Source organism: Trichomycterus rosablanca, chromosome 1 (genome assembly GCF_030014385.1).
Source record: "Trichomycterus rosablanca isolate fTriRos1 chromosome 1, fTriRos1.hap1, whole genome shotgun sequence".
In the NCBI taxonomy this organism is placed as follows: Eukaryota; Metazoa; Chordata; class Actinopteri; order Siluriformes; family Trichomycteridae; genus Trichomycterus; species Trichomycterus rosablanca.
Window position 1 is genome coordinate 55,617,855 of NC_085988.1, and position 17,186 is coordinate 55,635,040.

Sequence of the window (17,186 nt, forward strand, 5' to 3'; positions counted from 1 at the left end):
AATGGATACAATTTATTTTTTCCTTTAAAATTCTACACACACACACAATACCCCATGATGACAAAGTAAAAAAAAAGTTTGTTTGAAATTTTTGTAAATTTATTAAAAATAAAACACAAAAATATAACATGTACTGTATATAAGTATTCAGAGCCTTTGCTCAATACTTTGTTGAATCACAACAATTACAGCCTCAAGTCTTTTTGAGTATGATGCTACAAGCTTGGTACACCTATTTTTGAGCAGTTTCTACCAGTTTCTTCTTTGCAGAACCTCTCAAGCTCCATCAGGTTGGATGGGGAGCGTTGGTGCACTGCACAGCCATTTTCAGATTTCTCCAGAGATGTTCAATCAGGTTCAAGTTCAAGTCTGGGCTCTTGCTGGGCCACTCAAGGACATTCACAGAGTTGTCCCGAAGCCACTCCTTTGTTCTCTTGACTGTGTGCTTAGGGTCGTTATCCTGTCGGAAGATGAAACTTCGCCCCAGTCTGAGGTCCAGAGCGCTCTGGAGCAGGTTGTTATCAAAAATGTCTCTGTACATTGCTGCAGTCATCTTTCCCTCTACCCTGACTAGTCTCCCAGGTCCTGCTGCTGAAAAACATCCCCACAGCATGATGCTGCCACCACCATGCTTCACTGTAGGAATGGTATTGGCTAAGTGATGAGCAGTGCCTGGTTTCCTCCAGACATGACGCTTGGCATTCAGGCCAAAGAGTTCAATCTTTGTTTCATCAGACCAGAGAATTTTGTTTCTCATGGTCTGAGAATCCTTCAGCTGCCTTTTGGCAAACTCCAGTTGGGCTGTCATGTGCTTTTTACTGAGGAGTGGCTTCCGTCTGGCCACTCTACCATACAGGCTTTATTGGTGGAGTGCTGCAGAAATGGTTGTCCTTCTGGAAGGTTCTCCTCTCTCCACAGCGCAACGCTGGAGCTCTGTCTACATACAATACCTTGGACTTCATGGCTTGGTTTGTGCTCTGTCAGCTATGAAACCTTATATAAACAGGTGTGTGCCTTTCCAAATCATGTCCAATCAACTGAATTTACCACAGGTGGACTTCAATCAAGTTGTAGAAACATCTGAAGGATGATCAGTGGAAACAGAATGCACCTGAGCTCAATTTTGAGTGTGGCAAAGGCTGTGAATACTTATGTACATGTTATATTTATGTGTTTTATTTTTATTAAATTTGCAAAAATTTCAAAGAAACTTCTTTCACTTTGTCATCATGGGATATTGCGTGTAGAATTATGAGGGAAAAAATAAATGTAATCCATTTTGGAAAAAGGCTGTAACATTACAAAATGTGGAAAAAGTGAAGAGCTGTAAATACTTTCTGGATGTACTGTATATATAACGAGGACAGCCAGCAATACTGAGAGATCAGGGCTGCATACGAAATCACATACTTAAACAGTACGTACTAAATTCGAGGCAGTGTGCACTGCTCTGCCGGTAAAGTGTGCAGTATGCACCCAACCTCAGACGTACTACGTCCGCCATCTTAGTCCACATGACGTCACATCGCCACAGTTATAACTATTTTTAAATCCCATAAAATTAATTGTGTCATTCTCCACAGAGCTACTCATAACATTATTCAAAGTTGTACACAATCATAACATTGTTTAATTGTTTAAATTTAATGTTTGTCTTACTCTCCGCTTTCCTACATCTTTCTTCATCTGCTTCGATGCCTTTGCATCTCCAGTTGAATTATGGGATAGATTAGCGGACCGCAGTGTGCTCTACTGCATACTCAAAAACGGCTGCCTATGCAGTAGGTCATACAGGTACTTTTTGCATACTGTTTAATGAATACTATGTATTCGGACACACTAACCGCTTTCGTGTACTGCTTTCGCATACTGTACAGTATGGAAGTATGCGATTTCGGATGAAGCCCAGGTTTTGTTTGATGTGAACACACAGCACATGCAGTGCTTTTTAAACTTACACTGTAATTGTTGTCAAAACACAGCGCTGGACCTTTCCTGTAACGTGGGTTCATGGCTATATCACAGGGATCTGGACCTGTAGCTGTGACCATTTGTTCAGGAAAGAGAAAAAAAAGGAAATCCCACCTGACCTAAAATCCATTGCCATCTTTTTAAAAAGGTCTCTAAGTACTCTAGTAACAGCTTTTTTGTTATTGTCAGTAAAACTGACAAACTGAACTTGAATGTTTCAAATCATACAGTCTAACTGTAAATAAATCTGGGATCATTTAAAATGACTGGATTGGTGTCTGCATTCTGCAAAGCATTGTGACAAACTGTATGCTTTATATTAATACCCATGGTAATCTATGTATACATTAATAAAATGCTGGTAAAATGTTTGTATGTGAATGTTCATGTTTGCATCTGTGTGTAACTTCCTCCTGGCAGGTGCTCCTATGTCCACTATTAAACCCTTGCAACTCGTTCAAATTGCAGCTGCTTGCCTTTAACCAACCTAAACACTGCCACATCACCCCACTGCTGCGTTCTCTTCTCTTCCTGTAGCTGCACACATTCAGTTTAAAACAATAATGCTCACCTACAAAGCCAAAAATGGACCAGCCCCAAGCTACCTTCGAGGTCTAATAAAACCTCGCTCTGTACCATGCAACCTCCGAGTCACTAGTCTTGCTTGACTTGATCCTCCAGCAAGAACCAGAAGAAGACAAGCATCAACACTCTTTTCTGTACTGGCACCCAAGTGGTGGAACGAGCTTCCCTTGTTAGTCCAAACATCTGAGTCTCTCGCTATCTTCAAAAGACGATCAAAAACCCACCTCTTTACTAAGGACTTTAGCTGACATGTACATACTTATGCTCATATTTACTTTTTACCTATTAAAAAAAAGAAACACTTTAGTTCTAACAGGGTTTTTATCAGATTTGTATTCTTGGACTGTTGACAACGTAAAGTAGAGGAGAGAAATGTTTACTATGGAAGCACTTCTGTGAGTCGCTCTGAATAAGAGCATCTGCTAAATGCCGAAAATGTAAATGTAGGAAGGATACAGGGCTCCTCAGCCTGGGTGACAGGCCTTTCAGAACATGTACTGCAGCTCCCCTTTGCATCTGCTATGATGAGCACCAGATTGGTCTTCGACAGCTTTTCTGCAATGAACTGTCTGATAACAGGTAAGGATGGCAAACACATCCACACATAAAGAAATATAGATTAATTTAACTTCTAAGCAAAGGAGAAATGACAAGGTAATTTACAATGATTTAAAAGAGAAAGTATGTAAAATGCAAATAATAACAGAAAGCAGTGATTTGTAAACTGATGCCACAACATAATTTAAAAGGTGTACTCAAGACAGGTGTACTGCATAATACAATCAAGTAATTACCATGCTCTGTGCTGTGTGTGTGTGTGTGTGTGTGTGTGTGTGTGTGTGAGTGATTCTTTGCACAAATTAGGTTCTTACCTAGAGCAGTTGGCACATTCTATGTTCCCCTTGAAACTTTTTAAATCATTTTCAAAAAAATACTGGGTCTGTATTGTAATGCAGCTTTTTTTCTCCGCAACAACTTCCTCTAGATCCGCTGTGGAAAAAGTATTGTATGTAAACTAATCACTCATGAAGCTTATATTATGTGTACAAACCTACTGTAAAATATTTACAACATTTTTGTAAATCAGTTTAATCAGGCATGTGTAAATGTATTTCTTTTACCAGTGTGGTTAAAATGATCTAACAATGCACTTTTATTTGAGGTTTTGTTAATGGGATCGTCTGTCAAAAAACAAACTCTTCCATTTGATTTCAGTATAAAACATTTAATCAAATGACCGGCATTTATTAAAAGTTCACCAATGATCAACTTCTGATTGAACATACCAATTATGTACCCTTACAGATGTAAGGAAACTAAGTCTGCTATATCCAAAGCTGCCCAGTCATTTTTTTTAAAACTTAGACCTAGTCCACACGAACACAAAAAGCTATAATAACTGGTGTGCTTATACCATACAGCATTTTCTGTCCATTAAAATTTTTTTATGTCCATATGTCATAAAACGGAATGTTGGGCATGTGTACTTGAAGTGTGATTTGTAATCTTTGTTTCTATACAGTGCATTAAGTAGCTAATTTAATGTATTTTAGTATTTGGTTAACCAACTGGGAGCAAATGCATCAGCATTTTCTAAAATTCAAGCTTTATTACATATTTTCACCACAACATAAAAAACTCATAATAAAAATGTATCCAGTAGACATCTGTAAAAAAAGTGTAAAATAATTGATTGGGGGGGGGGGGGGGGGGGGGGGGGGTGCTATTGATTAATGCTACTAATAAGTAGTCCCACCATATAGTGTAAGGCCATACAGTGTACCTACCTGTATATAGTTGTTTTAATATTTAAAATACTATTAATTATGTTTCAGATGCCTATAGCACACAAGCAAAGCTTATCATTTTTACCATACTTGACATGTGGCAGAAATGCTTAAATTCTTACATTTATTCTTTTTTTTTTACTTGTTTGTTTGATTATTTATGTAAACTTACTGATTCTAGAAACTTCACAAAAACATCCAACTCACATTTTACAACTTAGAATTTCCTACGAAAATGTAAATCCTTAATTACTTCCAGAGCTTGGTTTCTTACCTGCTTCCAAGAAATTGGGAAATGTTATGCTAACAAACAACTGCTGCATCATTGACCTAGAAATCAAAACAGAACAGCAGGCATTTATCAAAGACTATACACCACAGATCCACACAGGCCTTATATTTGCCTTAAACAATTACAGTGTTACTAAGCAGATACACAAAACCAATAACCATTGCAATGCATCAAAACAATGTTAAAACAGCTTGGCTGTACCATAGCTGCTGTAAAGTACTTCAATAGACCAACACTGCTGAAAAACAGCACAGCATTATTTGCTGAAAACACAACGGATGTAGGTCTCTGCTGGCTGTTTTGCTGTTTTGTTTTTTTTCCCCCTTCAGTTAGGTTTATAGTTCTAAGAGCAAATATTCTACTGCTTAGTTAATAAGATCTCCTAGCCAAGAAATATATTCCCTACATAAACAAGTGCTCACTTACTAATAGACTACAATCAGAGCACACACTCATCCATCATGTTCAGCGTATTTGTAAAAGCCCTTCACATAAATTGTTGAGGGCGCTAAGGTGACGCAAAGTGGTAAATTATGCTAGCCCACTTCTGCTGGGAATCCCTAGGGGTGCTATTGGCTGGTAGGGCATCTACATGATTGGTTATGTCTGGGAAATAGGTGTGTGTGTGGGGTGGGTGGGTGTATTTGGTTGGCTGAGGCCTCATAATGGATTGGCGCCCTGTACGGGGTGTGTTATTGCATTGTGCCCAGTGATTCTGTGGACGCTGTGACCCACCATGACCCTGACTAGGATAAAGTGGTAATAAACCTTAAAAATAACATGAATAAAAATGTTGAGATATTTAGATTAAAGCTGCACTTACCAAGCTACAGCAGAGGCCCACCAGCCCACACTCAGTATATCTGCAATTGTGGGCTTGGAGAGACAAAAAAAAAACAAAAAAACACCTTGTGTTACTTTAAGATTCAAAATAAATAGTTCAAATGACAGTTCAAATTCAAAATCGACAGGGCTTCACAATGCATAGTACAATTCTGTGCTACTTGATTAGTGTCCTGAACAGAAAGTTGCCCAAACACTCTGCATTTTACAGTAAATTCTTAGCTGCAGTTTCTGCCAGAGGCGAACTACAGAGCCCACACAGTTTGGGAAACAAGCCAAGAGCCGCCAATTAAAATAATAGTTCAAATTTATAAACAGGATTAACCAAGATAAACAAGTGGTCGGTATTAGCAGGAATGCACAGTTGCACACATTGCTTTAATTAACATTAGAAAGCTTGTCCCTGAGTGCTGATTCAGAGCTGTGAGTGTGTTTTTGGATGGCTTAGTCACTGTTCCAGACGGAACCATGAATGTGGTCTCCCAGAAGATCACATAGTGAGCGTGAGCTGGTCCTGTCAGTTCATTATAGAAAGATCACATGCAATTTGACTGGCTACAGGTTCACTTTTGCTTTATGGCCTGCCAAGAACATGCACAGACAGCTATTTTTAGCAGGTAAAAACTTGGTAGGCCAGGCATATGCAAAGACAAAACGCATTGGAATGAAATGCCTTTGATATAAACCCACAAAAGTGATGTTTTTTATTCAAAGACTAACTTTTAAAAACAACTAACATGCATGAGCAATTAAATTACAACAACTCCACTGGTGGTTGTACATGTTAGAATAATGACAGACTTACCACATAAACTGATCTGAGGCCAGCACCTGTTTCGTTTTTCTTGGGTGGGTCGCAGACTGCCTGATAGTCATAGGTTTTTTTGAAGGTGAACAGGGACTCGTTCATCAAATGTCTCATCAGACTGGGGTCAATCATTCCAAAGAACTCACCGATCTGAACACATGGAACACACATAGATGCACCAAAAATAAAAAAAAATTAAATATTTAGTTAACAAGGCAGCTTAGTAAGTAGCAAATACATTTATAGCAATGTAATGTCAAAGTTACAACTAATATTGGTGTCAATTAACCCAGCCCATATTATGCTGGCTTGAAGTTAACAGTGTTTAAAGATACAGTAAAACACACTTTCTTTATAAAAAGAAGAAAAAAAACTGTGCTATTTTCTACATTATTTAAGATGTGAAAGACTTGTTTATGACCCCTGCTTACCGCATATTATTTGCAAAGGCATTAACAATGTAATGTGTGCTGTAATGTTGCAGCATGTCTAGTGTTTTAAATACTTACATTTACATTTTTGGCATTTAGCAGATGCCTTTATCCAAAGTTTGGAGTTTGGAAAACCCCCAACCAATTCTGTGGACATGGAGGAATGTGGGGGTGGGGGGGGTTCTTTGAGACCGTCACTGGATTTACAGTCAGTTGTTCCAGGTTTCCATTTAACTGTTAGGGCAGTTGTAGCCTAGTGGTTAAGGTACTGGACTAGTAATCAGAAGACCACTGTTTCAAACCCCGCAAGGCCCTTAACCATCAATTGCTTACACTGTAAGTTGCTTTGGATAAAATAGTCTGCTAAATGCTGAAAATGTAACCGTTAAGGTAGGCTGTCCTGTGCATTGTAGCTTCCATTTATTCTGTCATTCAATTTATGAGTGTTATTTAATGACTGCTGTGAAATGTGACACTTTTCTTTAAAAATCTGTGTAATCTGTGATTCTGTAAAAAACGAGGTCCGTGAAATTAAGCACATTTTCCCATGAATTTAGCAGAGCCTTATTTATGACTAATGCTTTTTTCCTTCATAAATTATGTTTTCACTCAAATTCTCATAAAAGTTTCAGACATTTAAATGATGGGTGGTAAATCTCGGAGGAGTTCGTCCCATTATCCCATTATCACGAAACTCTTTATTCCTTTATTATTATATTTGTGTGTAAAGCATTATTTAGGACACCCATGCTGTGTGTTAGTAATTCTGCAGGTTCCAAAGAATTCAGCCGAGTGAGTAAATAACAGGTTGTCATCTCTTAAGCTCTTTGTCTGTGCACGAACATTTAAAACATATGGTGAATGGCAGTGGTCAGATTAATCCTGCACACACACCAAGCGTCACTAAGCCTAAGCATAAACTTTTACTCTGCTGCTGCAGAGGGGAGTGTCACATCAGCTGATGGGCAAATCAGCAAATTCTGCCTACTGGGGAGGAAACACTAACCTTATCAATGTAGGTCTCCCTATTGGCCATGACCAGGAAACCCCCATCATCGAGGAGCACACAGTCAATGTTCTATTGGACAAACACACAAAAGAGAAAGCTGGAATATGGGTTAAGAAAAAAGGTTACTTTACTCATATGATTGTCTTTAAGTAAGTACGTGACTGAGTGGGCTTTATACTGTACATCAGTTATACAAGTACATAAGTAACTAAACACATCTTACTGGATCGTTTCTTTTACAGCCACAGATCTCACCATTGCACTGTCAAAGATAAACAAAACAACAAAGTATTATCATTCACATTTAACTGTAGTTGTCTGATTCCAAAACCAATGGCATTCATACGGATCCCTCCACCCCAATCCAATTTCCTCAGTTTTGTAAAGGCTTTCTACAAAATTTGAAAAGGTGTCTGTGGAAATATGTGCCCAATCAGTCAACAGAACATTTGTGAGGTCAGTCACTAATGTTGGATGAAATAGCCTGGGTTGCATTTGATATAATTCATCCCAAAGGTGTTCAGCAAGGCTCTGTGCTGACCACTGGAGTTCATTTACACCAAACTCGTCAAACCATGTCTTTATGGACCTCATTTCATATAATTGATTCAGTGTGGCTGAAACCCAATAGTTCAGTAATTGAAAGAGGTGTCCATATATTTTGGCTTTATTAGCATATATTTGAACCATGTGCATTTAAACCTACATTGAAAAATCATAGTGTTTTATACTCTCTTTTTTGGTATTGGGGAGCCAGGTTTGTGTTCGCCCTTTATCTAATTTAGTCATTTCCAATTTCCTGTTGCATACCGCAATCCTCTGCCGCTTTCACCATCCCGTTCTAGCCACAGGATGTCCCCCTCTAACACAAGCGCAATAGTAGCCGGCTGCTTCTTATTCACTGGCCAGCAGTGAGGTCTCAGATGCAGTTTTATCGCATATGCAAAGACATGCTAATCTCCATGTGAATCTCCCTACCAAATAGTTGGTACCTTATTCAGTCACAGACAAAGCATATCACAGTGGCAGAGAGAAGAAACCCCATCTGACCTTCCCACCCTCAAAGAGGAGCAACTGTGTTTGTTGGATGCAAGGCAAAATGAAAAAAAAAAAGAAAAGGTGAAAATGAAGATGTGTTCTACTCACATTGGATTTCTCTGTAGCATTAATGAAGCTCTCCATCCAGTTAACAATGGACAATTTTACACCAACCACTAGAACAAATAACAGTACAATACAGTTATCGCCATGTCTCACAGGGTATAAAGTGCTGACATCTAATATGTGAGCATTTTACCATGCACCATCAGTCTTACCCGCTGGTTTGAGTGAAACATCATTAATAGTAAGGTCCACTGCTCTGCTCACCAAGATGGATTCAGGGGTTCCTGAGACAATGAGAAAAATCTACATTCACACTCCATCAAGACTGGATTGTCAGCAGGTGTTAAGGTGTTAAGGTTTTACTTATTAGAAGTAATTGCAGTGCTTTTAAATACATTATCATTCAGCTTATACTAAAATACATTGTTCAAAAATCATTTTCCTGTCAAAACATCTAATCTCTAATATTTCTTTCATATTGTTTCTCCCTTATTTCTGCCTTTGCTCCCTGTCCCTTGTTTAGTTTTAACTTAATAATTTATACTTTTTTCTGAATTTTTTGCTTATCTAACAATCCTAATTTAATACATTCACTATATTTGATATTTTCTTCCCTTTTGTTGCTCTGCCTTTTATTTCTTCTTTCTTGCTTATTAATTTGTATATTTTTTGTTTCATTATCTCTTAAAAAAGAAACTAATTTCTTCCAGCTCTGTGTAAGCGCTGTGTATTTTCCTCAACAGAAGATCTAATAATTTTGTTTGCTGTACTTTCTAAATATTATTAGAAAATACACTGATCAGCCATAACAATAAAACCGGCTGCTTGTTTCTACAATCACTGCCCATTTTATCAGCTCCACTTACCATATAGAAGCACTTTGTAGTTCTACAATTACTGACTGTAGTCCATCTATTTCTCTGAATGCTTTGTTAGCCTTTTTTCATGCTGTTCTTCAAGGGTCAGGACTCTCCCAGGAACACTACAGAGTAGGTATTATTTAGGTGGTGGATCATTCTCAGCACTGCAGTGACACTGACATGGTGGTGGTGTGTTAGTGTGTGTTGTGCTGGTATGAGTGGATAAGACACAGCAGCGCTGCTGGTGTTTTTAAACACCTCACTGTCACTGCTGGACTGAGAATAGTCCACCAACCAATAATATATCCAGCCAACAGCGCCCTGTGGGCAGCGTCCTGTGACCACTGATGAAGGTCTAGAAGACGACCAACTCAAACAGCAGCAATGGATGAGCGATCGTCTCTGACTTTACATCTACAAGGTGGACCAACTAGGTAGGAGTATAAGGTAGAGTGAGAAATAGTGAGTGGACACGGTATTTAAAAACTCTGTGTCTGATCCACTCATACCAGCACAACACACACTAACACACCACCACCATGTCATTGTCACTGCAGTGCTGAGAATGGCCCACCACCTAAATAATACCTACTCTGTGGTGGTCCTGGGAGAGTCCTGACCATTGAAGAACAGCATGAAACGGGGCTAACAAAGCATGCAGAGAAACAGATGGACTATAGTTAGTAATTGTAGAACTACAGTGCTTCTATATTGTAAGTGGAGCTGATAAAATGGACAAAGAGTGTAGAAACAAGGAGGTGGTTTTAATGTTATGGTTGATCAGTGTATGTTTTGTTCCATTTTCTCTTAAAAAAGAAGCTAATTTCTTCCTGTCAGCTCTGTGTAAGCACTGTGTATTCTTCTCAAAAGATGAAAATCTAATAATGTTTGCTGTACTTGTATGATAATTTTATTATACTACTATTATTTTTTGCATTATTAAAACTGTGAAAAAAAACAGTTCACTAAGAGAGACGTTTAACTACTTTTAATTCCATTGATTATAGTATACTATGCTCTTACTCCAAATACAATTAACACACTTACGACTTCCATTGTCTGGTAGTGGTGGTGTAAATATATAAGCATCATTATCCAGGCTTCTCTTGTAGAAACTGGACTCGTATGTCTCTGGATCCTCACTCCACTCTGGACCAGCACTGATGAACAAATTAATCAGTTAATATATCTAGGCTGTGTTCTTAATTATGTAAGGGTGGATGTTAAGTACCATATTTAGAATAAGCAAAACAATTAAAACTAAACTATTTGTAAGCAAATTTATTAACAGAATCTACAAAGCATTATTATTTTTAAATGAGCAAATATAAGCAGAAATATGAGCAAAAAAAACACCTCTCTGGTTTGTTACAGTTAATGCAGTTTTGCAAAATGCCAATGCAAAGTGATTTGGCAGACACTGGAAAAGTCTGAGGCTAGCAGTAAACTTTGTACTTGGTACAAAGGAAAACTGTTCTGGACTGTGTTAGGTAAACTGTTGACATGGACAATGTCTCTTACCCCTAAATGACACCATAATTGAAGAAAAGCACTTATAGCTCCTGGCTGATCCAATGATGCTACTAAAAGGAGCGGTTCATTATCATATCTCTTGCAATCTGACTTCATAACTAAGTTTTATGGGATTCATTTTTGAACAGTGCACACCAAATGACACCACAGCCTCTGCATCTTTATTTTGTTTAATTTTATTTAGTGTTTATTTTGGTTTACATTTTAGTTAACCTAAACTTACACAGCTCATTGTGTAAGTCGCTTTGGATAAAAGTGTCTGCTAAATGCTGAAAATGTAAATGAAAATGTAAAAAAATGTAGGTATTTTAGTGTTAAATACAGATAAATGAAATCATTTATCTGTATTTAACACTAAAATACCTACATTTTTTTACATTTTCAGCATTTAGCAGACACTTTTATCCAAAGCGACTTACACAATGAGCTGAACACGATGAGCAATTGAGGGTTAAGGGCCTTGCTCAGGGACCCAACAGTGGCAACTTGGTGGTGGCGGGGCTTGAACCGGTAACCTTCTGTTTACTAGTCCAGTACCTTAACCACTGAGCTATCACTGCCCTAGATGCCCATTAACACCTCATTCATAGACCAGCCATTTCTTTCTGTTACCACTGTTAGGTTACACTGCTTTATGCCTTCTATGCTTAAATTAAAAGCATTTAGCAGACACAGTTATTTACAAAAAAATAGCGTTTAAAAGTCTTGCTCAGGGGTCAAATTGTGTCAGCTTGACAGTGGTGAGGCTTTAACCAGCAAACTTTAAATTACTAGTCTGGTACCTGGGCTATCGCTGCCCAATATACTTTCATGTATACTTATAGACAATTCTGGCTGTTTAAAATCTAATTAAAAAAAAAAAAGAAAACATACCTTTTTGGATAAATTCTGGTGATTCCTCCGTCTGTGGCCACAAATTTAGCACTGATTCTGTTACTCCTGTCGAGAACATTAAATAAGGTGTGTTAAACACAGCTCAACAGATTTCTTTACTCTTTTAACAAATTCAGCGCACAAAGGCCTTGTTAACAAGTATGGAGAACTTAAAGTGTACAGTATATGCATGCATGTTAGTTAGCTGAACTCACATAGTTTGTTCCCTCCAGTATTTCACCATTTCCGATGTGATGCCAGCATCCAGTAACAGCCGGTTCACCAGATCCACATTACCTAATCACATATAAAATAATATAAAGCTTAAATTTCACAGTAAAAATTACTTATTTACAATGCACCAAATCTATTTTGATACATTTACTCTTGCATTGTCTATTTCCATATCAGCTTTAGAGCACATCAGTCACTGAAGCATTTAAGCTATATGCTTCATCAGAGTGCAAAGTGAAACCAACTTTGAAAAGCTTTTATTGTTAGAACACTAGGAAGTTTGCAGATGTCAACTAAAGCAGTGGTCCCCAACCACCAAGCCGTGGACTGGTACCGGTCCGTGGGTCATTTATTACTGGCCCGCACAGAAAGAATAAATAATTAGAGATTGCTAGAAAAGCAGTTTTCACTGCTTATATTTCGGGTGTTATTGTGTCATATCACCCCTAGTTCACGTTGCAGCGAAAAAGCTCCTTTTACATCATTTGTGAGCAGTATAATTAAATCTTCCCTCCCTCACCGGTCCGTGAAATGATATCTTACATGAAACTGGTCCGTGGTGCAAAAAAGGTTGGGGACCGCTGATCTAAAGAGCATGTTTTGTGAAAGACTGACATGATTTAATGCACTAAAAAAATACCAGATTTCTCATAACCTTTACTGATGCAACATCAAGCAAGAAGAATGGACAAAAATTCCACTGCAAAACTGCAATAATTGATGTCCTCTGTTTCCAAACCATCAAAAAGTTGCAGGCATCAAATTCTAAATATGTTTATATTAATACAATGAAGTTGATCAGTAAAAACACTGGAAATATTCTCTTTCTACTTTTCTTTCTTAATTTTTTCTTTCCAATCCTTAAGGATCTAGATGATGATTTTGGGCATTTATGGTAATGTAAATAATTCTTAAACTGCTTCAGCTTTATCAAACTGGTTCGTCTATCTGACTGTCCAAATACTTTGTATGGTACTTCAATGTAAAAAAACAAACAAACTTGCAGCATAAAACAACACACATTTGTCAGCTTTTGGTTGGAAGTTATGCATGTAAAGGCCTGTCTACAACAATTAGCTCCACATCGTTACCTCTGATGTAGGTATGCAGGAGTTGATTATGAAATACTTCATAAAAAAAGACCAAAAAAGTGACCAAGTGAAAAAAATATTCTGCAAATAAACTTTGCAAGATGTGAAACAGGTCTGTATTGTATGGCTGCATACAAATGTAAAAAACCCTTAAAGGAACATATATATTTTTTCTGGGGTGCATTCAGGGTTCTTTGAACATTTTAAATTGTTGCACCGCAGTTCGTTAATGTGAAGACCATGTAACTTCTTTATGACACACCACACACACTTCAGAGAGGGCAGCTGGTGTAGCACTTTGCCCTTCCAGCACTGTGTGCTTTTCATTAGGGCATTATTGAAGGCAGCTGAGGAATTTGGTCCAATTCAACCAATCTGTCCATCACTGACTTCATTATATAGAGATCATACAAGACAATCGTGGGGGCTTTATGTCAAATCTTTACAAATATGAGTGTTTTAAATTGAAAAAATTGGTTAGTATAAAATATTGAGAGCTTAGGGATTATATGGTAATAATAAATCATGAATGCCATAATCCACATATGACAAATAATTGAAAAATAGGAGCAAATGTTTTTAAGATGATGAATGTGTCAAGACATGACAATCTCTAAGTGCACCCTGCTCTGGTTCAGTTATAGGTTTCCTGCATGAAAATGTCTGAAATTGCATTCAACTGACTGAATGGCTCAATATTTTACCATTCTCTATTATACCCTCTCTGACCCTCTCCCTCTCGCCTTACCTCTCTCTCTCTGTGGCATGTCCTGCTTTCCCTCACTTACACAAGGTAATTGGAAGAAATTGGGTGTGCAGGTACAAGGGGTAGCACACGCCTAACACGTGCGTTCAACTGAGTGATTAGCGCACCTCAAGCCTTAGGATCAAAAGCCACATACAGGGGCATGGCCGAACCCCACAACGGTCAACAAGAGAGCAATAAATATAACTTGGTATTGATTCAAGTATGCATGGACCTCTTGAAACACACCTATTTGCCATTTGCAAGCAAAACCTTTATGCAGTCAGGTAGGGAAGAGAGCGCTTATTCTTTTGCAAAGTGTTTTGAGCAGGTAAGAGTGTCCTTCTAACCTCCGAACAGTTAAAGCAGTCCCACTTTATGGCCATTATCCAGATTTTGAACCAGCACCCAAACTGTTCAGAAAGCATTGAGTAATATGCCAGAAGCTATAAAGTAAAAGTCAAATGGGGGGCAGAAGCCTTTTATTTTATTTTCCATTTAAAAAAATTAATTTAGATAAGGGTCTATAAGTCATAACCACCAAGTTTCTGCTGTTTCCATTTAAAAAATGCATCCAGAAAATTATATTTAGTCTAGTGACTTGTCTCTTTCATGGTTTGCTTAACAACTCTACTAGTACACTCTATGGCTCTACAATTCCTAAATGTAGGCTACAACTCCTAAGGTGCAGTTGTAGCCTAGCGGTTAAGGTACTGGATTAGTAATCGAAAGGTTGCTGGTTCAAGACCCACCATGCCATGGTGCCACTGTTGGGCCCTTGAGCAAGTCCCTTAACCTTCAATTGCTTAGATGAAATACTGTCACGGTACTGTAAGTCGCTTTGGATAAAAGCATGTGCTAAATGCCAAAAATGTAAATGTTGGAACCTGATGTTTAACTGTGGCTTTGTTATTCTTAGCGCTTAAACTACAATTACAAGACTATTCTTGGTATCTTTAAAATACATTGTTGTGTGGTACTGGTGTGTTGTAGACATGGTGGGCCTTAACAGTACCTTTAAAAGTGCCATATTCAGAATTAGTGACTTCTCTATTAAACTACAAATATGTGTGGAAAATGATTTGCATTTAGAATTCTGATTCTATAAGTCTATAAGCCCCAACAAATCTGGTGATATAATGCGCAAAACAAACATGGTTAAAGCAGATAACATTTCATATATTTTTTTCATATATATTTTATTTATGCATTTTCTTCCCCTTTTCTCCCTTTTTTAGCGTGTCCAATTGCCCAATTGCATCATGCTTCCTCTCCACTAATGCCGATTCATGCTCTGATTGAGGAGAACAAAGTTAACCCACGCCCCCTCCGACACGTGGGCAGCATGCCGTATTCATCTTATCACCTACACTTTGACGAGTGCAGTGCAGCTCAGCACTGTGTACGAAGAGACACACCCTGACAGCAGTCTTTTCTCATCTCTGTGCAGGTGCCATCAATCAGCCAGCAGAGGTCACAATTGCATCAGCTACGAGAGAGAGACCCTATCCGGCTTAATCCCAGCCATATCTGAACAACAGGCCAATCGTTGTTCATGTGGCCGCTCAGCCTAGCCGGCAGGCAGAGCTGAGATTCAATACAATGTACAGCGTGTGTTTTTACCGCTGCACCACCTGAGCGGCAACATTTCATATTTTTGAACTATATGTTTAACTCTATGTTTGAACCATAAACATGCTATGCAGCATGACAATATCCAAAATCTAAAATACAAGTCCAGATTTACAAAAAAAGGCTCAAAAACAAGACGTGTGACAATTAAAAGCAGATCTGCAAAAAGGGGGGCTAATATTCATCCTTGGTCACCAGATATAAATTATTAGCATTTAAATAAGAACAAAAAAACAGAACATGCTGTTTACATTGGTTAAACATGCACACAAAAATGAAAAATGCTGGTTTATTCTTAAATTTTTTTTGTTTAACTTTTTTAATTGCAGATTGATAACTAACATCTATAACATATTTACACTAAATCTTGTTCTAGTTCTTTTACCTATTGGCTAATTTGTGGGTATGTTGAAGTATAAAAAGTCATTTTAAATAACTGCCAAGTACATGTAATGTGGTCTATCAGATGGCAAAAATGTCTTCAGAACCAAACAATCATTGCAACCACAATATCCTTGCAGCCCTAGTTATATAGCGTTTGTACAACTTTTTTACACCTTTATTTATCTTCATTTTTATGTAACTGTGGATACAAACTGTGTCTGCCAATGAAATTAATTAATGTAGATACGTATTAGTACAGCACTTACACATTGGATGGTTTGGTGTGTTCCTGTCAATATACTCATTAAACTCAGCCAGGAACTCTTTGTTGTTCACAATCTCCAGGTTCATATCCCTGCAGTACTCTCTACAAAGCAACATATAAAAGAGAAAGGTTTAGTGACATTACTAACAAAAATGTTTTACTGCTCTTGAAAAACATGGTTAGTGTAATGTTACTGACCTTGGAGCTATAAAGGTGTAGCCAAACTCTTCAAATTTATCAATCTGTAGAGTTTCTAAAACTGAGGAGAAATAAAAACAAATAATATCTGAATAACGTTCACCTAAAACTAAAGAGGAATATAAACAAATTATATATGAATGAAGGCCACTCAAAATCCTTGACAGTTTTATCAGTTCTGTGTATAGATAAAGAGCTAGCTGATGTGAAATGCTGCAGGCTCATATTCAGCTGAGTCAACACATACAACTAAATGCATTCATGCACCTGTATGTAGTCTGTTTTGTAGTGAAACTAATTAGACTAAAACTCATGTATCCATGCATTAGAGCTGATGGTCAGACATAAAGCGTATTAAGAAAATATTCAGACCACACGACTTTTCCATGTTTTATTGTGTTGAACGTGTTTTGTCATTTTTACTCACCAATGTATACTCAAATGTAAAGATTTTTTGAAAATTAATTCAAAATCAAAAACTGTTATGTATGCAACCACTGTAAATTTTTATGTAAAATAAATTCTTATATTCAGCTAGATT

At 37.6% G+C, this 17,186-nt stretch overlaps 1 protein-coding gene across 1 annotated transcript in view; it reads right to left on the reverse strand.

Annotated features, from left to right (window-relative positions):
• The window catches only part of cacna2d1a (calcium channel, voltage-dependent, alpha 2/delta subunit 1a), a 106,778-nt gene that overhangs the window by 2,364 nt on the left and 87,228 nt on the right, over positions 1-17,186 (reverse strand). The window contains exons 24-38 of the mRNA XM_062994659.1: positions 16,646-16,706; positions 16,449-16,549; positions 12,312-12,393; positions 12,097-12,162; positions 10,738-10,850; positions 9,043-9,114; positions 8,873-8,940; positions 7,950-7,988; positions 7,724-7,795; positions 6,284-6,436; positions 5,459-5,511; positions 4,618-4,673; positions 3,429-3,546; positions 3,013-3,125; positions 1,959-2,041 (exon numbers count right to left, since the gene is read on the reverse strand). Coding sequence (XP_062850729.1) covers positions 1,959-2,041; positions 3,013-3,125; positions 3,429-3,546; positions 4,618-4,673; positions 5,459-5,511; positions 6,284-6,436; positions 7,724-7,795; positions 7,950-7,988; positions 8,873-8,940; positions 9,043-9,114; positions 10,738-10,850; positions 12,097-12,162; positions 12,312-12,393; positions 16,449-16,549; positions 16,646-16,706 — 1,250 coding nt within the window. The remainder of the gene's footprint in view (positions 1-1,958; positions 2,042-3,012; positions 3,126-3,428; positions 3,547-4,617; positions 4,674-5,458; positions 5,512-6,283; positions 6,437-7,723; positions 7,796-7,949; positions 7,989-8,872; positions 8,941-9,042; positions 9,115-10,737; positions 10,851-12,096; positions 12,163-12,311; positions 12,394-16,448; positions 16,550-16,645; positions 16,707-17,186) is intronic.